The sequence below is a fragment of the Equus asinus genome, chromosome 6 (genome assembly GCF_041296235.1).
Source record: "Equus asinus isolate D_3611 breed Donkey chromosome 6, EquAss-T2T_v2, whole genome shotgun sequence".
Lineage (NCBI taxonomy): Eukaryota > Metazoa > Chordata > Mammalia > Perissodactyla > Equidae > Equus > Equus asinus.
Window position 1 is genome coordinate 20,849,742 of NC_091795.1, and position 20,591 is coordinate 20,870,332.

General features: G+C 52.0%; 1 protein-coding gene across 1 annotated transcript in view; it reads left to right on the forward strand.

Moving 5' to 3' along the window:
* The window catches only part of NT5DC4 (5'-nucleotidase domain containing 4), a 59,696-nt gene that overhangs the window by 35,706 nt on the left and 3,399 nt on the right, over positions 1-20,591 (forward strand). Inside the window, exons 3-18 of the mRNA XM_070512788.1 lie at positions 13,896-14,040; positions 14,367-14,758; positions 15,306-15,379; positions 15,467-15,584; positions 15,664-15,759; positions 15,973-16,064; positions 16,175-16,232; positions 16,572-16,665; positions 16,859-16,912; positions 17,164-17,247; positions 17,575-17,607; positions 18,321-18,428; positions 18,648-18,714; positions 18,839-19,009; positions 19,695-19,746; positions 20,135-20,195. Coding sequence (XP_070368889.1) covers positions 14,700-14,758; positions 15,306-15,379; positions 15,467-15,584; positions 15,664-15,759; positions 15,973-16,064; positions 16,175-16,232; positions 16,572-16,665; positions 16,859-16,912; positions 17,164-17,247; positions 17,575-17,607; positions 18,321-18,428; positions 18,648-18,714; positions 18,839-19,009; positions 19,695-19,746; positions 20,135-20,195 — 1,221 coding nt within the window. The 5' untranslated portion in view covers positions 13,896-14,040; positions 14,367-14,699. The remainder of the gene's footprint in view (positions 1-13,895; positions 14,041-14,366; positions 14,759-15,305; positions 15,380-15,466; positions 15,585-15,663; positions 15,760-15,972; positions 16,065-16,174; positions 16,233-16,571; positions 16,666-16,858; positions 16,913-17,163; positions 17,248-17,574; positions 17,608-18,320; positions 18,429-18,647; positions 18,715-18,838; positions 19,010-19,694; positions 19,747-20,134; positions 20,196-20,591) is intronic.

The window sequence follows — 20,591 nt, forward strand, 5'->3', positions numbered from 1 at the left end:
AGTTTATTTAATTATGTCACCTTTGCTGCATGGAACTCTAGTAACACCTTGTTGATCTCAGGTTCTGTGGGACACACTAGCGAGCCCAGGAGCTTGTGCTAGTCCAGCTGTATGTGGCTCCCGTGCCAAGAGCTTAAGCAGGTAACCAAAGAAACGTGTCCTAGGTCAGTGACTCAGTGACACAGTGTCCTGTGCAAGTGTGCTGTGAATATGCACTTCTCCAGGGCCTTTTGGGTCTTGCCAGGGTGGGGAGAAGGCCCCTGAGAATGTGACCTTCCCCTGACAAGCCTGTGGCAGGTTCCCTATGGTGTAGACCGCCCTTACCGCCACCACTTACACAGGGGCATTCTGCAGTCAGCACTTTTGCTTGTGTAACACGATGATCACTGAGGGCTCCAGGCTTATCCAGACATAAGCTTAAACTCCAGATCCCATCCCTGTAGAAATCCGAAGTACTCCCTGGGATCCCCACCGTTTCTCTGGGGGTGATGTTCTCCTATTATCTCTGACTTCAGCTGCTGCTCCCGTGGGTGCTGTCCTCGTTCCGTGCATCCAGATGGTAAATGCCAGCCCTTTAGGTTTCTACAAAGGGAGCTGCTCGCACTAAGCATGTGGGGTATGGGAGGCTTTCTGAAGATTTGGAGTGGACGTGGGGATAGAGGAAGACAGAGGAGGCGTCTTGGCAGCCAGCGGCACAGTGGGCGGCCCCATCTTTAGAGTGCCTTGTCTTGGGGGCATCACTGGCCTCCTTTGCTCTTGTTGCTGCTTTCTCTCTGTCTCTTCTTTTTCTTTCTTTCCATTTTTTTTTTTTTTTCTGGTCAGGAGTTGTTGTCTCCTCATTTTCTCCCTGTCTCTCCGCCTCCCTCACGGGAGCAAGACTCCTGACTCATGCAAGATAAGTTCAGCTCTATCTTGAGATCTCACCTTCCTCGAAGGGGCTTATCTGGCAGGTGGTAACAAGCATGAACTGCACAGCCGTGTGCTGTGGCCTGGCCTGCTGGAGCATGAGCTTTTTTTTGCTTTATAACTGTTGCTATTTTTTTGTCTTGGGTTTTCCAGTGCTTTCTGGAAGCTCTTCTTTCTAAGGCTCTAGGTATGGAAGTCAGGGCATGTCCCAGTGTGGGAACAGTGAAGGAAGAATAGACAAGGAGACTGTGTGACATGAGTGAGAAGGGATTGAGAAAGGACGTTTTAAAATTTTTTAATTAAAAACAAACATTTTTTTGGAGAAGGCAATATAAACGTTTACAAAGAAAAAAAATTCGAACCGTAAAAAAAGAGTATAGAGTGAAAAGCAAGCCTTTCCTCTCCACCATCAGTCTCTCAGTTTGCTTTCCTAAAATAACCAGTTACCAGCTTCTTATTGATTTTTTGGAAATACTTTATGCATATATAAGCATAAGTTATATGCATTATGTATATGTATTCTCTCTTTTTAAAAAATAAATGGTGGCCTGTTATATACAAAGCTTTTCTTTTTAAAAATTTAACAATGTATCTTTACTATTTTTAATGGAGCTATTTATAAATATATGTACATAAATAGACACTCACACACACAAACATATATATTTTTTCTTGTATTTGCACAAAGGGCCAACTCAGGTGAGCCCCTTCATCAGCCACTGGGGAAGGCCTCTAGGACAGGGGACTTTCCAGGATGAAGGGGGATTCTGGTTGCCCAACATTCCCGACGTCAGGGTCAGTACCAGGATGTGACGATGAACACTAAGCATTGTCTCTGAGGGCTCTTAGCTGTGTTTGGTTGTACTCTTGTTCCCAGTTATTTTCTGTCCACCCTGTACAGGATTCTGTACCCCTGAATGTGACATTCGATGTGTCCCTGTGGGAGGAGTGTATTCCCTCCCCTTGTTGGCATCAGGCTTGGCCGCGTGACCTCCCTGGGCCGACGGATGTGAGTGGGACTGCCACCTGCCATGTCTAAGTCACAGCCTTCAGAGCCAGGGTGAGCTTCTGCTCTGTCTCTTTGTCCTTGGCCCTGAGAATGGAGATAGGGGTTGTTCCTTCAGCCTAGGTCCCCAAACAGGAAGACACGTGGCAGAAAGCCACAGTTGACCCACATCTTTTTTTTTTTTTTGAGGAAGATTAGCCCTGAGCTAACTGCTGCCAATCTTCCTCTTTTGACTGAGGAAGACTGGCCCTGAGCTAACATCTGTGCCCATCTTCCTCTACTTTATATGTGGGATGCCTGCCACAGATGGCTTGCCAAGCGGTGCCATGTCCACATCCGAACTGGTGAACCCCAGGCCGCAGAAGCAGAACGTGTGCACTTAACTGCTGCACCACTGGGCCGGCCCCAGACTCATACCTTAAGAGCAACGTGGGTGAGAGAGAAACTGCTTGTTGTAAGGCCCTAAAATTCTAGGATCGTTTGTTATAGTAGCTAACCCAGTGAAAGCTGACTAATGCTGGGGCTGTGTTCAGATGGCTCTGGGCAACTGACGCCTGCTAACAGTGGCCTCTACGTTTGATCTGGGCCTTCTACCAATTGATAAAGAAGTTCTGGTTGTTATTACAGGAGTCAAGATATATCACAGGCACTACAATATCCCATACTTTGAAGTGGCAGTCCCAATTGCTTCAAATGTTCAGAAGGCCATTTGGCAATGTATAATATAGTTCTAAACAATGTTTACTTCTGGAAATCCAGCCCAAGAAAATAATCAGAGATATACAGGGAGATTCACTGTAGAGTTATTTGAAAAATTGGAAACAACATAAATGCCCCATCACAGGGAAATAGTTGATACATTATTCTGTATGATGGATACTATGCAGCCATCAAAAATCAAGGAGCTGAGTATTTAATGAGATGAGGGAGATGTTTGTGTTTTAATACTGAGTGAAATAAACAGGATGCAGAACTATATCCATATGGCAATTCTAATTTCTATAACAAATTTGGGATAGGGCTGTTTATGATTTTGTGTCTTTTTTCACTTACATTATGTGAATAAATATTTCCCGAGTGTCAAATGTGTCAATATGTATTAAAAAAAAGACCGTGAGGAAATAAGCAAAAATAGTGGTTATCTCTGGGTAGCATTTTCTTTTCTGTACTTTCTATATTTTCCAAACATCCTATGATGAATATGTACTACTTTTATAATCAGAAGTAAGTAACTGCTGTTTAAAAATAAGAATTATTCCGGTCACCTCCAGGGCCATGCCTTCGCGCTGTGGCTGCCCAGGGGCCTTAATTGGGGCTCCTTGTCTAAGAATAAGCCTGTGTGTTTAATTAGGTCACTCTCCTGCCGACCTAGAATCTTAGCACAGGGCTTAGCTTGTGCTGCCCAGAACCCCCAGGAGACGCGCCTCGTCTGGAGCTCTGAGCCTCACGGGCCAGCCCTGCGCTTCTGCCTGCATATAGCTTCGTGTGAATTTGCGAAATGTGTGAACTGTCACCCTGATGGAGCCGCCACCCTCAGGCCCTCTAACATAGCGTCTTTAAAAATTAATATGGACCTAGCTATTTTATTGAAAAGAACGTTAACCCTCAGGAAGTAAACATTCTAACCATTTTCGGTTGATAATAATTTTGGATAATAATAGCTGCTATGCCAGGCAGCTATTGTTCATTGTCCCCTGAGGCCTTCTTGTTTGCTTGTGTGGCCTAAATGCTGGCCCTGAAGTGGCTGGTGAGCCCGAGGTGGAGAGGGAGAATTCTCAGAAGTCTCATTTGCATGACAGCCGGGGTTTCCTGGGAGGGAATTCAATCCAAAGGAAAAAACAGCCAGGCACTACCAGCCTGACCCTAAACAGGGCCTCAGCTTTCAGGGGGCCAGCAAGGGCCACTCCCCTCATACCATTTCACTAAAACCTTTATCTGGGTTTGGCCCTGGTGAGGGTGTGTGGTGTGTGTGACGGAATGGGGGATGGGCAGTGTCCACAGGGTTGCCCAGCAGAAGCTGCAATAGAGTTGGGGGGCAGAACTGGGGACAGTTAGGAAGGGACAGCTGGGACTGGCAGCCTCGTTGGAACAGAACCTGTGAATAAACTAGTACAACATCATCCATTTTCAAAAATGGTTTTCGTAGCTGTTTTACAATCATCTATGTAAACTACTGAGTGCCTTCTACATCCATAGGGCACACGGCTGCCTCCCCTCCCACACTCCATCAGCCTCGCTTGGTTCTGCTTCAGCCCCACAGTGCAAGGGAACACTTGGCCTTGCCTTCCCCAGATGGCTCCACATCTGAAACCTTAAACTCCATCATCGCTGATTCTTTTTCCTTGAGGTGTATGTACATACAGTAAAGTGCGTGAATTCGTATGCTCAATATTGTGTCTGTAGGATTCACCCATGTTATTTTAGGTAGCATAGTTCATTCTTCTTCCTTGCTAATTCCATTGGATGGCTTTGTCACCATAGACTTATCCATTGGGTTGCTAATGGACATTTGCGTTGTTTCCACTTTGGGCTTATTTTGAATAAAGATGCCACTAACATTCTTATGCATGTCTTTCCGTGGGCGTACATCATCTCTTTAACCCACTTTCCTTCCTTCACCCTCTTTGTCACTCATTGAGACCCCTGGTCCTGCAGTCCCCCCAGGTTTTCTTGCTCATCAATCCGGCTACTGTAGCCCAATCTCAGTTCTTTTTTGGCCAAGACCCCTGCAAGGGGAGCCTTTCACACACTGCTCCCACCTCCCTGCCCTCTGCTGCCACTCAGCTGCTGCCCCATCTTGCCACTGATGTCCCACTGGTCAAGATCTCCTATGACACACCTGCTGTCATATGCAGGGAACATTTGGGCATTCTCTGACTTGGCCTTTCTGCAGCACTGTCCCTACTCACGGCTTCCTCTTTGCTCCCATGGCTTTGAGGACAGCCCTCTCTTTAACTTGTCTCCTGCAAATCTGCCTGCTTCCTCTCAGCCTCCTTTGCTGGATCCTGTCCTGTCTCTGTCCCTACGTGGTTGTTTCTGGGGCTGTGTCCTCAGCTCTCTTTACTCCTGTCCCTCTGAAGGGCCCTCCTACTGCTGGGTCTTCAGCTCCCACAGACGCTGATGCAACATCCCTCACCCTCAATCCCAGATCCCAAACCCAAAGGGATTTTCCAGACTCATTTGGTGGCAAGTCTTGATGGTCCTGATGCGAGGTTGTTTCTTGTCTTTATGTACCCACTTCGTGTGAATGAATATTCATGTGTTGGCTGCAGGAATGCCAATGTGTTTGCTTAAGGGCTGTTGCCCCAGGTCCCACCAAGGGTGTGATCATGCATATATATAGTAAATCATGTATTGCCTTCTTAAATTTAGAAAATATTGAATTCTGAAATATATCTGGCCCCAAGGGTTTCAGCTTAGGGATTATGGGGCTGGAACTCTCTCCCCAGCTCATGAATGGTGTTTTTGCCCTCCCAACAAGCCGCTTCCCTTCTGCTGGCATCCCTGGGGTTGGTGGCCCCGTAGTCCACCGGCGCCTCAGCATCTCAGCCTCATTCCTCTCCAGATCTCCTCCGGTTAATCAGTCTCCAGTCTTGATTAACCCAATGACTCCCTGGCCAGCCCTCCCCTCTCCAAGTTCCATTAATTCAAGTGCTTGACAGCTCCCACCTGGGCTATTGCAGTAACTTAGCTTTAAAAACAAGATGGATTGTATCCTCCTCTTGCTCAAAATGCTGCCAGGGTTCCCCACCACCTGCAAGGTCAAAGTCAAGGTCTTTAATAAGACCTTTCCTGATCTGGCCTTTCTCCCCTCTCCCACCCGCTGTGGGTCCTCTGGGAACAGTTGTGGGCTCATTACACGCCTTCTTCCTTTCACAGCTGTGGTTGCTTTGCCAGGAATTCTTCTCCACGTAGTCTGCCCAGGAAGAGCCCAAAAGAGGCTGGTGGGCATCACCTCTTGTAACTACCCTCACCCCAACAGATGCACTCCCCTGTCCCTCTGGCTGGCTGCCTCTCTATCTTGTGGGCCGGGCCGTGCTGTGCTCAGGACACGGGTACCAGGTGTTGGCTTCTGTGGTGGGTGGTACAGTGAGTGCTGATGGGCTCATTGCTTAATGCCTGGTACCTGGCTCAGGGCAGACACTCCTGAAATGCAAAAAGCCAGTTTTATTTTAAAAAATGAATATTAATGGGGGCTGGCCCCGTGGCCGAGTGGTTAAGTTCGCATGCTCCGCTGCAGGCAGCCCAGTGTTTCGTTGGTTCGAATCCTGGGCGCGGACATGGCACTGCTCATCAAACCACGCTGAGGCGGCGTCCCACATGCCACAACTAGAAGGACCCACAACGAAGAATATACAACTATGTACCTGGGGGCTTTGGGGAGAAAAAGGAAAAAAATAAAATCTTAAAAAAAATGAATATTAATGTATATATCATTTTGTATTCTACTATTTTCATTTAGCATAAACATTTCTTAAAGTTTCTATGTCATCTCATGTAGTTTAATTTTCATTATTGAACCACATGTCAGAAAACTTAGATACTAAAGACAAGAAATTAAATATAATCCTGCATTTAACTAGACCCTTGGGTGATTTATATGCACATTAAGCTGCTGCTTATTTTAAGTTATTTTCTCCAGTTCTTTTGTATATGCATTTTGTAAATGGTTGATACGCTATTGCAAACACAATTTTGTGCACTGCCTTTTTTCCTCCACACATGGCATTATATCTTAAGCAGTTTTTGAGTTCATTTTCTTAACCACAATTAGCAAAGTTTGTATAATAGTTTAAAAATAACACATATGCTCTTCTCTACTTTGGCATTGAAGTGGCCTATGCTTTTTCATGAATCGTCTGCTTGCATTTAGCTTTTTCTATTTTCTATATTACTTCTTTAAGGACAAAGTCTTGGAAATAGATGGTTCAAAGGAAGTGGACATTTTCATGACTGGATCTGCATGAGCCAACTAGTTTTCTAAAGGGAAGCTTCATTCCCCTCTGGGGAGTGGTTGATGACTGTAAACGCTGTGTTTGGGGAGGGGGTGGTGGTCATTCTAGGAATGTGGCCCCTAAGACAGGCACAGGTCCCATCCTCTCTGACAAGTCCTACCTGATTCAACAAGAGACATGGAACCCAGCCAGGCTTGCAGAGGATTTACACGCCCAATAAAAACATCTCGAATCAGACCCTCCCCTCCTGCTCTCCACTCCTTTCCACCTTGGGCTGAGCTCCTGGCCCGTTGCAGCTGCTGGGAATTTCTGTTCTAACCCCTGCCCTCCATCTGGCTACTGGGCCAAGTGGAAGAGGGACCAATGACCCCAGAAAGGAGGTGACTGTCTCCCTCCACTGCCCCCACAAACTGGGGTGGCATGTTGACTGAGACTCCAGAGCACCCTGCGGGGAAAACAGCCGGAAGGGGATGTTTTCCCCCAATTCATCCTAGGAAGATGGTGGTGGAAGTGTTTGTGGTGGTGGCAGGGCTTTCTGAGCAGGGGCAATGAAAGGAAAGGTGAAGGCCCTAGGGAGTGACAGAGGATTCTAGAGTACGTCCTAACCCAGCTCAGTGTTTCCTTCTTTAGAAAGAGAAGAGGATGACAATACTAGTAATAATGTCCTCACCACAGGGCCAAGGTGACAATCAAGTGAGAAATGAATTAAGGACACAGTCAGTTCTCTATTAATGCTGGATGTTTCCATGAGGGATGAGATTCCCAAGGCCTGGCATCAGGTAGTCCTCAGGCTCCACGAGTACCCACTAGATCTAGCACTGGCTTGATTCGTCAAAAGTCTTTTTAAAGATAAAGTCTTGAAGCTTTATTGTATATTAGAATCACCCGGGCAGCAAAGAATGCCCAGGTCCCACTCTGGGCCAGTTACATGGGAATCTCAGGGAGGAGGGGTCCACCTGCCGGGCTGTCACTCAGCACTGGCCTTGGCCCTCCTGGAATGCCCCGCCCCGCACTTGCCTGGCTGATTCTCACGCATCGCGAGGTTTCATAGCTTCCCGGGTGATTCACTGTGCAAACTGACGCTCCACCCTTGCCACTTAGATGTGGTGCCGACCAGCCTCACGCCCAGGATGATGTGGGCACTTGTTAGAAATGCCGAATCTCAGGCCCCACCCCAGACCTGCTGAGGCAGAACCTACATTTTAGCCAGACTCCCCTGGGTGACTCACATGCACATTAAAGTTTGAGAAGTACTGTCTAGGACACTGTCCTGTGAGCATCTGTGGGTCTGGGAGACAGAGTCCAAGCAGGTGAGAGTTCCTGGCCCGCTGGAATTCAGGGTCCAGGGCCCATGAGGTGCCTCCCTCATGGAGGCTAAACAGCTGTGGCCTGTGAGGCCTGATATGGCATTAGTCCACCCATGGTGTCACCAGGAGAGCACACAAAGGAAGCCACACCCACACATGGCCATTGAGAGGAATAGCTGTCCCTGGAAGCCCCTAAGCCCAGGGTCACCGGCAGGGGTGAGGCTGCCTGGCTGTGCCATTTCCGAGTCTTCGCAGCCAACACGGGGGCGGGGCTGCGCTGTCCTCGTGGTTTCCTAGTTCCTGTGGTTGACGGGATTCTCACTGCAGCAGTGCTGAGGGCAAGAACAGTCCCTGTTCCTACAAAGGCCTGTTTTTGGTGAAATACAGCTATCCTGTTGCCCTGCTTTTAAATTTTGCCCCAAAGCCCCAGGTCTGTGAAGGAATATTCTAGTAGGAGCTGAACATCCCATGTCAGTGTCTCTTCACTTCAGCCCCGTGGGAGTGACATCTTCCTCCCTCCATATTTCTTCCCTGCCACCCAACACGGCTCCCAGCACCCTGGGTTAGTTCACTCTTGTCCTTACCACATTAACACTGTCCTATCCTGCAATCATCCATCGAGCTTACATCTGGTACAGCTTCCCAGGCTCTGTCACCCCTTCTCATCCAAACGCATGTCAACGACTCACGAATCTCATCTCCAGTCCCGGCTTGAAGCCTCTTACCTGACGGTCTCTCTGGCTCCTCCATTTCACCTTCTGCACCCCAGTGGAAGCTCATCCCCCTCCTCTGCTCCGCCCCAGGAGTGGTGCGGCCCGCCTCAGCATAGACACACGGGGTTCCATCCCTACGCTTCCTCTCCCTCGCCCTCGTCACCGATCAGTAGGCAAGCTGACCTGGTTTATTTCCTAAATATTATTCCAGCCTCTCCCTCGCCAACCTCGCTCCCACCGAGGGCTGGTTTGGCACTCAGCATCCCTTGCCTGAGTCACTGCACCAGCCTTGGAACTGGCCTCTGCCTCCCGGCCCACTCCCTCCAATGTGTCCTCCTCTGCCCTGGGCCAGGGAGATCGACCCCCTGCTGCACACAGGACCTGGTCACTCTTTTCTTACAACCCTTCAAATGTGACCCGTCACCTGCAAGAGAAAGTCCTAGCCTATTGGTATGCCCCTTCGCTGCACTCCCAACCATGTCCTCACCCCTCGGCCAGGCCCGTCTGCCTGTGACTCCCGCACACTCACCAGGCCGCCTCTCGGAACCATGGTGGCGGCCCTTGCCTGGCTGAATCTGACTCACCCTTTAAGGCTTCCTCCTCCAGGGAGACTTCTCTGACCTCCCCCAGTTCCCAAGGACGTGGGTTTCTCTTTGCTGTTTCCTACTAATGCGTGTTGTCTCTCTCCTGGGACTGTGAGCAACTCAAGGGCAGGTCACACATCTTTCTTCACAGTTTAAACTCAGCTACTGGCATAGGCTTGGCATGAGGTGATGCTTAATGAACACATGGTGTCTGACTAGATAGATTTATGTGCAGAAGGCGACCGAAATATGCACGATGTCTAAGTCCCGCACAGCCTCCCTTTGCTTGGGACCCTCTGTTCTGACCTGTCTTCACCTTGCCCACACCCTGGTATGTAGCTGCCTCCTGACTCTTAAGGTTGCAGCGAGGGGAGTTGTGGCTTCCCGTTGGGTGGGTACCAACCCCCAGCTTTGGCTCTCAAGCCCTCCCCTAGCCAGGCCTCAGCAGGGGCTGAATGGGTCTGGCTGGCCTTGGATGCCTTTCCTCCCAGCCCTAGGCCTCCTGCAGTTCCTGCCTTCAACCTGACTGGAGCACCTTCCCCTCGGCGTGTGACACAGTCCTCAAGGACAGGACAGGACAGAACTGTCTCCCACACCTCTTACACCCTCCACCTCCTGCCATCCTCACAGCTTTCCCTGGGGTCCCGTGACCCACCAGAGCTGCACAGCTGCTGAGCTGGGGAACCCTTGATTTTCCGGTTTAGGGGTATATGAGGCCTCACTCCCTCAGGGGCCAATTTTCCCTAAAAGAGGGTTCCCAAAGAACCTTGCATTGGTGTCACATACGGGAGCCTTGGCCGCTGGTCTCCTCTGCCCCCAACCTGCGCTCTTGTAGGACAGTCAGGAGGGGCTGTGTGGGCAGCATTTCTGCCCTGCTCCCTTCCCACCCCCCCAGGAACTGCGGGCTCCCAAGTGCTCCAGGCTGAGCATGGGCATCAGTGACTGGCATGCCCGCTGCCAGGCCCCGGTCCCAGCATGCCAGCACACTCACAACATACTCACACTCACGCACATGCACACACACTGATACCCACACACACCCACCCACCCACACTCTCACACATGCACACATGTAGTCACCACACACCATAAACTCCCAGCAACTTCCCTTATTTTGATGGAAGGAGAGACAGGTTCTTGGACGCTTCCTAACCTCCCTCCCCAAATCTGTCCCTCCACGGTCCCCCACCCATGAAGGGGCCTCCCTTTGCCCTGGATGAGGCAGAATTGTATCTGGGCCTTGGTGCTCGTTGGCCCTGACTCAGCCCCAGGTCTTTCCAGAAAGCGAGGTTCACCCTCTGGTCTCAGTCCCTCTCCATTCTCCCCAGGATGTGCCCTTTGCCAGTGCGGCCACATCAGAGGGGAGGAGACAGCTGCCGGCTCTGATGGCCATTGCCCCAGAGGAGGTCCCAGCCTCTGCTCTCCCCTGTGGGCCAGTTTCCTTTATGCCCCTCAGCACTGGGATCATTGCTGGTTGCATGAAATTCCTTTTTCCTTTAAATTATTAAAAATCCTACATTTCCTTAAAGACCTTATCCAAAACTCCCCTGTGTTAAAAAGCTCTGGTCCCCATCTCAATCACCCTGTACCAGCCACCCTCATGCAAGGAAGCCCCTGTCTAGAAGTTTCCGGTGGCCTCAAGAGAGTTTCTCCAAGCTCAGGGGAATGGAGGTCCCCTCAAGTCCCAGGCTGCAGGTCCCGTGTTGCTGAGGCAGCTGTGAACCAGCTGTGTGATCTGGAACAATGCCTCCAACTGAAGGTGGAGGGGCACAGGTGAGGGGTGGCAGGGGCACCTCCACACCTGGCGCCTGGCCCACTGGGCACCCCTGATCTGACAATCTTTCTGAGTGTCAGGCAGTCACTGGAACAAAGCAAGCACGTGCCGGGCTTGGACACTTTTTAAAAAGACACAGTTGAGATGTAAGAATCAAGAGGAAGGCTGGCTGGCTGGTCTTGTTTCCCCTCCAGCCCTCAGTGAATGGGAGGGAGGTGCCCAGCTGGGAGCTCACAGGAAGGTGGGAGGAGAAGAGAGCGCTCTAAGACGGAAATGTGGCAGCCTTGGGACACAGACCTTCTATTTAAAAAAATTTAATTTGGAAGTAATTTCAAGTTTATGAAAAGTTATAAAGATAAAGCATAGTACAAAGAACGTCCTTATACCCTTAATCCTGATTGACCTGTTGTTAACATCTTACTCCATCTGATTTATCATTTGTCCCACCACTATGTACACACACACAAAGACACACACACAGACACATGTAGGTATGTGTGTATGTATATGTGTGTGATTTTTTTCCTGAACCGTTTGAAGGTAAGTTACACACATCATGACCTTTGCCCTGAATCCTTCAATATTTTCCAAGAATAGGGATTTTTCTCACATTACCGCAGCACATTATCAGCTTCATAGATTACATCGAGGGAGCACTTTAATCTACCATCCATCGTCCTGCCTTCTTTGTTGATCTCACAACGTCCTCAGTGTTCCATCTTCCTTCTTGATTCAATGTCCAAATGCAGATATTCCATTCACTTGTCATGTCTCTTTAGCCTCCTTCATTCTGGAACATTTCCTTGGCCTTTCTTTGTCTTTTACAACATTAAAAAGTCCAGGGACTCTGTGAGGGACCTTGGTCAGAGGCGGTTTCAGCTGGTGGTGGAGAGTACAGATGTTGGTGGCTGGCCTCTGGGTTCAGTCCTTGCTCTGCCATTTATTAGATTTGTAACAGTGGGCAAGAGGTTTAACTCTTTGGTGCCTCAGTTTTGTCATCTGTAAATTCAGAGTAACAGTAGGCCTACCTCATGGGGTTGTTACGAGGCCTGGCACACAGTAAAAGCAATACAAGAATTCACTTATTGTTGCTATGACAAATCTCCTCTTCCTGAAGGGGCCCCCAAGTGTGCCAGTGGCAGAGGGGTCAGGGCCAAGAGGTCCCTGTGATAGCCCGAGGTCCTCCCTGACTGGAACTGCAATTAGTCCAGGGACTCTGGGGTCTGGACAAGTGGCTGTAACCTGGGATGGCAGCAGAGATTGACCAGCTGAAGATCAATGAGGATGTGGCCACCTTAGCAGACAGTAACATGAGGAGGTGCTGGCCCCCCAGGCATGCCAGTGCAGGTCACAGAAGGCCCCACCAAGAAGTGATGGGCAACTACCAGCTACCAGCTACCAGTATGGCTGGGCATAGACCCTACATTTTTCAGTCAACCCCAGGAGATGACTTGGAGTACAGCTGGAGAAGTTACCTGAGAAACCACTGAAGTGACTGTTCCTGAAAGTTGCTGGATGACTTCCTTGTCCTCAGGTGGAAGGGAAGCTGAGGATGGACGCCCAAGTTCAACCACAAGAAAAGCAAGCTACATGTTCGCACACTTGCTATGTTAACCCCCAGGGGGAAGGCTGACGAACTTTCCAGTGGTTTCCTAGAAAGAGGTGTTTCTCCTTCTCTGTTCCTGACCTAGAGAGGAACCATGCAATACGGGAAAGAGCACTTTTTAAAAGGTTTCCCTGAGATGAGCTGAAAGCAAATAATCATGGGTGAAACGACCTCTGGAAATCCTCCTGATTTCTGAAGCTTGATTCTCCTCTGACACTCTCAACAAAGGCTGCCATTTATAGTTCATCTGCCCATCTGTCTGTGGATCCAATTGTCCATCCATCCATCTACCCACCCACCCATTCACCTAGCCAACCATCCGTCCATCTAACCATCTGTCTGTTCACCCATCTGTCATCCATCAATCCATAGATCCATCGATCTATTGATCCATGCATTAATTCATTTATTGATCCATCCATCCCTCCATCCATCCTCCATCCATCCATCCCTCCCTCACTCCCTCCCTCTATCCATCCACCCATCCCTCTGTCTATCCATCTATCCATCTTTCTGTCTATCCATCCATCCCTCCCTCCCTCCCTCCATCTGTCCATCCACCCATCCCTCTGTCTATCCATCTATCTATCCTTCTGTCTATCCGTCCATCCATCCCTCCTTCCCTCCATCTGTACATCTATCCAACCATCCATCCATCCATCTCTCCCTCCATCCATCCATCCATCCATCCATTCATTCTTCCAATGAAGGAATGCAGCTCCTGCAGCCTCCATACTCTTGCTTCATCATCCTAATAGTTACTTATCTGGCATTGTCAAGGAAAGAACTACTCAATTAAAATACTTTTTTTCCCAGGTAATTCTTATCCCTTCAAGAATGCCTAACTTCATTTAGTTTAGCCATTTTGGAGAGAAAGTTTTCTAAAATGCATTGTAAACATGTCTTTTTTTTGTGTGTGTGTGAAGAAGACTGGCCCTAAGCTAACATCTGTTGTCAATCTTCCTCTTTTTGGCTTGAGGAAGATTGCTGTTGAGCTAACATCTGTGCTAATCTTTCTCTATTTTATGTGGGATGCCGCCACAGCATGGCCTGATGAGTGGTGCTGGGTCTGTGCCTGGGATCCAAACCTGTGAACCCTAGGCCACCAAAGCGGAGTGCACGAAGTTAACCACTATGCCACTGGGCTGGCCCCTTGTCTTCCTTTTTAAAAGAGAACATGCCACATCGTGTAAGTCTTTCTGAATGATCTGGGTCAAAGCTTTGAGTGGAAGTCATAGTGCCCAAAACCAGCACTGTGGGCCCTCAGGGGCTATTGACAGCTCTACACTAAATGGTCCCAATTGCTCTGCTTGTTGATTTTTACTTTCATACTTTTTTCTGATTCTGAAATTCTAGTCATTTGCCACTTCTTATAGCTGTTGGCATATTTCTAAGCAATTACTTCTTTAAATGGTCTTGGGCTGGAGAAATTGATAACCAAGTGTGTTAGAATTGTGTGTAAAGCAAGAGTCCTGAGTTCTTTATGTATTTATTAAAGACTGTTTTATTTTTCAGGTACAGGAGGCTCCTGCCATTGTAACCCCTGTTTGCTACATCCTAGGTGGTTAAGGTGCTTGGATGCATAAGTCCTAGAAATGGAGATGGCGTAATATAGATGAATTCTTCTTCCTTGATCCTAACTGCTTTCTTTCTTGAAGAAGGGAGGGGGTACCAGAGACTGATCTGGCTGACTCCTCCCCCAAAGAAGGAGGAGATGGAGGCCCAGGGTGGGGCCACTGGGTCACTGGTGTCCGAAGTGTTTGAGGGAGAGGGGAGCTGCTGGGTCCCACTGATAGTGTGCAGGTGGCTGGGGAAGGGACCACTGCCTCCTCCTCACTCCTGGTGGCGATGGCCAGTGTGGAGCCCAGAGGGGAGCCGCAGGGCCTGGAGCAGGACTGGCACCAGAGGTGAGACGGGCACTTGGGGTGGGGGCTGGGGGGATCTCAGCCTGTAACACCCCCTTTCCTGACATACACCACATAACACAGCAACCCCGAGAATGATTCCTTTAAATACACAGATATGGTGACACCATAGAGACAAGCACCTGTGCTTGCAAGGGTACCTCCATCTATAGGTGGGCAGCGACCTGTCAGAGGGAGACACTGACAATATACACTCTGGCAAAGAGGGAGTGCCCTTCACTTCCCTCCCATGCAGTGACATGAGCTGCCTATTTGTGACAAATGCATCATCTCTGAGCTTGGACACAGTGACTCCACTCAGGAAAGCAACAACCCCCCACTGGCAATCGCACATCCTCACTCGCAAGGATGCTCCCAGCACACTCCTGCACGCTGAGACAGTGAGCTCCTGCTCCTCCGCAGCTCTCTGCACATGCTCATGCATGCACTCACACACATGTGCTCAGACACACTCAGACCCAAGGAGGTCCTAGGTCTTGGAGTTTTGGGGGCTGGTGGGCTGGTCCCAACATCCTCCTCCTGCTCCCAGGATTTTTGTCAACCGCAGCCTGGCACTGGGGAAGATTTGCTGCTTTGGCTTCGACATGGACTACACTCTGGCTGGTAGGGAGGGAGGGAGAGCAGGGTGTTTGGGGCTGGAGGGAGCAGAGGGTAGGCACCAACTGGGCTGGGTCTGCTTGCCCCCCACAGCCTACAAGTCCCCGGCCTATGAGGCACTGGCCTTCGAGCTGCTGCTGGAGCGCCTTGTGTGTGTTGGGTACCCACACAAGATCCTGCGCTATACCTATGACCCCACCTTCCCTACCAGGTGCGGGGGCTTGCTGGGATGGGAGGCTGTGGCTGGGTCGCCAGCCCTGGCACCCCCATCCTCTGCGCTTTCTCTCCAGGGGGCTGGTATTTGATGTGCTCTATGGGAACCTGCTGAAGGTGGACGCCCATGGGAACGTGCTGCTGGGGGCCCACGGCTTCACCTTCCTCTTGGAGTAAGGGACCAGGGGTGGGGGGCAAGGGTGCTGGAGGAAAGAAGGGAGGGAAGAGTGGCTCAAGCACACAGCAGAGGCTCAGCAATGCCAGCTGGATAAAGGAGGGGCAGAAGGGAAGGTGGAGGCAGGAAGGAGTGGCAGGGCCTGGACTGGCCTCTGGGAGGCACTGGGGGGCGGGGGACATTGGTTGCACCCAGCCCACCCCCTCCCCAGGGCAGAGATCTGGAGTTTCTACCCCAGCAAGTTCATTCAGAGGGACAATCTGCAGCGGTTCCACATCCTCAACACGCTCTTCAACCTGCCTGGTGAGGGCTGGATGAGGGGTATGGGGAGGTGGTCCTCAAGGGCTCAGCTCTGGCTGGGGTGGGGGGGTGGGAATCCCTGGGCCAGTGGCTGACTAGCCCCTCCACCCAAGAAACCTACCTCTACGCCTGCCTGGTGGACTTCTTCTCTGGCTGCTCCCATTACACCAAGTGAGTCCCGTACCCTGCCCAGCCCTGGGTGACCAACAGGACACTGCCACTGCCCAGGCCAAGCCCCAATGTGGGGGCCCCACCAAGGGCCAGAGGCCCCTCCTGAGAGGTTTGAGGGGATCCAGGATCTCAGTGGGGAAGCCTTCAGTGCAGGGGGCCCCCCAACCTTGTAACCAGTGTCCCTCAAGGGATAACCCTCAGCACAGGGTGACACCCCTCCCAGGATGGCTGGGACATAAGCCTAGTGTGGCTGGAAGGGTCACTGTGGTAAGGGCTTGAGGCTTGCTGGTCGCCTCAGGCACCCTTATCAGCCTCCCCTGTCCCCTTGGCCTGCTCCAGTTGTGACACCGGCTATCAACATGGGAACGTTTTCATGTCCTTCCGAAGCCTCTTCCAGGATGTGACTGACGCCATGGATAACATCCACCATTCAGTGAGTGGCCCAGAACCCCTGACCTGTCTGCCCTCAGCAATCCTGGGCCAACCCCCAGGCCTCCAGCCCCACAGAGTTTCCATTCCTCTTCCCGCTGAGGACTGTGATCGGCCTCCCCTCACCTTGAATGCAGGCATGTGGGCAGGTGTGCACACATGCACACACACACACACAGCTCTGCTCCTTCCTGCAGGGCTGTCTCAAGGAGAAGACCCTGGAGGACTTGGAGAAATACGTGGAGAAGGATGTGAGTGACTATAGACCAGGGTCATGACCAGGTCTGTCCCTTTGTGCCACTCCTCCCCAGGGCAGTGGGGCTGCTCTTCCTTCTCTGGCCTCCTTCCTCAAGATTTGGACAGAGCTCTGTAGCCTGGCCTGGTCCATGGGCATTCCTGCCTGGCTTGGAGCCCCCTGCTGGGAGGCTGAGACCTGAGAAGGGGACCCCAGTGCAGCTCTGGGCGGCCCCACCCCTGGAAATTGCTTCTATTTCCTCCACAGGCACGAATCCCCATCCTGCTGGGCAAGATGAAGGAGGTTGGGAAAGTGTTTCTGGCCACCAACAGCAGCTACAACTACACTGACGTGCGTGTGTGTATGGAAGGATGGGGCCCTTGGCCTCCGAGCCCAGAGAACTGCCTCCTTCCTGGCCCTGGGGAAACTGAGGCCCCATAGGAAACAGTGAGGGGTGGGGAGGAACAAAGACCCTATTATCCTGTGGTTGGCATTTTGGGTTCCATTTCTAGGCGTTTCCACGTCTCAGGAAAATGAGCAATTTTCTCACCATTTTGTTGCTGCAGTCCCCAGTGTGTCTTGTGGTCCCCAGTGTGTCCTGCGGGGTGAGAGCAGAGGCAGGCAGTGACCTTAGCTCAGCCCAGCCAACTGCTCTGACCCTTGCCCTGTCCCTTCCAGGCCATCATGACCTACTTGTTTGGCGTTGGTGAGGTGAGCACCACGTGCCTGGCTGGGGTGAGCTGTGCCAAGGGCAGGGAGGGCCAGGGTCTCTCTGATGTCTGCCCTCCCCTGGAGGGAAAACCAAGTATGTGGGAGGGGTTATTTCACATGAGTGGACCTCGCTGGAACCTCCCCAGTGAGTGGGAGGCCAGTGACCTCAGCCAGGCCATGCGAGGAACTGGGAGGGATTGGGAAGGCCACTTACTGCCTCAGGGAAGGCCATGAAGTGGCAATCAGATGTTTGGGGAGGGGCTCTGCACCTGTGACCAGGTGTCACACGCTTGTCACAGGGCAAGTGAGTGAATGAGCGAGCAGGGCTCTACCTTGGTGACTGTGCTTGTGTCACGTGTCCCTGGGTCTCTGACTGCCCTGAGGAGCTCTAGAGGCTGACACAGAGCCCTCACAATAGCCTACACCGGCCTCCAAACGTACCTGTGAGCACTTCCTCGTGCCGGCATGGTTGGGGATTCTGGGGAGACAGTCCCTCTGGTTCTCGAGCCTGGGGATGGCTCATCCATCTGGGAGGCAGGACCAGGGCACCTGGACGGGCTGGCAAGCTCTCAGTCCAGAGTGTGGCTGAGCTTGGGCTGGCATCCGGGGCAGAGGACGGGTGACCTGGCTGAGGACCTGTGAACTGTGTCGTGGTCAGATTTTTGAGACTGAGTGAGTGTGTCTGCACATGCTCCCCATGCCTGCCCCACTAGGCCGAGGCCTCAGCCAGGCCCTGGAGGTCCTACTTCGACCTGATTGTGGTGGACACGCACAAACCCTGCTTCTTTGCGGAGGGAACGGTGCTGAGACAGGTCAACACGGTAATGGCAGGGGCTGAGGCCACGTCCACCTTGACCCATGGACTCTGTTGTGGGGAGGGGGCTGCTTCTCCAGCTTGATCTGCCCTTGGCAGCCATGGCTCTGCTGGTCTGTCTGTCCCCTGACGCCTTCGGGAGCCTCTGCTGCCTCCTTCCTCCCATGTCCCCATGGGTCCCCCTGCAGCTCCCAGCTAGACCAGGGCGCCCCTCTCCCCCCTCCAGGACTCGGGCAAGCTTCGCGTGGGCACCTACACAGGGCCCCACCAGCACTGTGCTGTCTACTCTGGAGGTACCAGCTCCCACACCACCCCAACCCTCCACAGGCACCCACCTTTGACTAGAAGCCCATGACTCCAAACTGCCCGCCAGGATGGGAAGGGCTGCAGGTGAGCCTGTCCTCTCATGCTGGGCAGGCTCATCAGACGTGGTGTGTGAGCTGCTCGGGGTGCGGGGGAAGGACATCCTATACATTGGGGACCACATCTTTGGGGACATCCTCAAGTCCAAGAAGCAGCAGGGCTGGCGGACTTGCCTGGTGGTTCCTGAGCTGTCCCGGGAGGTGGACATCTGGGCCCAAGAGAAGGGTGAGCTGTGGGGGGATCAGGAACGGGCAGGGGGCACTGGCCACCAGTGCAGAGGACTGCCCCATCGTCATCTTCCCCTCTTTTCTGTGGGGGGTTAGTAGTGATCATGATAATATTATCTACTCTGTGGTTTATGAAAGTGGATCTATTTTATACATGAGTAAACAGAGACCCAGAGAGGTTAAGCGGCTTGCCCAAAGTCACACAGCCAGAAGGGGCAAAGCCGAGACTCAACTCCCCCCTTGAGGTGTTTCCGTAGTCTGAGGCTTCCTTCCTCACCCGACCCTACCCTCCCCATCCTCCCTGAGAACGGTCAGTGAGCAGAAGGTACCCTCTCCAACCTGGGAATGACTTGAAGTATCCTTGGGGTCAGGAGTTGCTGTGAGCCCAAACAATTCGAGTTTGTTCTAAGAGCTGGGTTTGAGTCATTGCCGTGTGACCTTGGGCAGGTCACCTGACTCCCTGACCAGCTTCTTACCTGTCCCACAGGCTCTGCTGTCCCCGCTTTGCTCTGGGCAGTCTCACTTGGTGTAAGGAAGGGGCCAAGGAGGTTACGCACACAGCCGGGGGGCAAAGACCCCTGGTGACCTCTCCACCCTCGCCACATGTCCGAGCTGGGCCTGGGGCAGACGAAGGTGGGGGCAGGGCTGTCACTTACCCCTACTGTGCCCTGTTCATTTTTCAGAGCGGATGGAGTTGCTGAAAAGGCTGGACATGCACCTGGCAGACTTATACCAGTGAGAGCCCTGGCCTGCGGCCCCTGCTGGGGAGGAGAGAGGGATAGAGGGTGGTCGCCCACGTCCAGGCCTGGTAGTGAGGACCTGGCCAGGGCAGTCAGGAGATCAAGATCTGCTTCAGGCTGGGCTTCCCTAGTAACTTGAACTTTGGGACCCCTCAGACCTCCTTGGGACCATTCACACTATGACCTCTAGGCCCTTCCTCCTAACCCACGCAGCATGGACTCCGGGTGCCTACCCTCTTGCACACATGCACACACCCAACCCAGCGCCCACACTGGGGGCCCGTGGAGTGCTCCCTGACCCCTACGTGGTCTAGAGAGGTTGTGTCTGGAGCCTGGAAGCCCGGCGCCTCTTCCCCTGCGTCACATGGCCATTTTTGCACCAGGCACATGGATGGGAGCAGTCGTGGGCTGCAAGTTATCAACTCCACCAAGAGGGAGATTTGGGTAAGAGCGGGGTGCCAAGTGAGGAGGGGAGGGACTCAGCGGGAGTCGGGGATCGGGTGTGTGCCTCTGGGCTGCCTACCTGGATTTGGGCTGCCTGCTGGGACCTGCTCTGTCTCAGGTCCCTGGAGCCTAGTTACCTAATTCTCCCTGGCCTCAGTAGAGCTCCTCTTGTCCTTGTCAGTCAGCGCCCTCTGCTGGCCTGTGTTCCAAATGACAGCAGTGTGCTTGCTCTTGAGGGGCTGAGTTCTGCCTGTGGGGTGATTTGTGGGGCTTGGCCCCTGTCCTTCCATCTCCACCATTACCACTCCTTGAGAAATGCCTGCCTGCCGGGTTGGGTCTTCATGTGACTGACTCTCCAGCTTTGATCCGTGTCTGGGGTCAGCCAGACAAGGGACC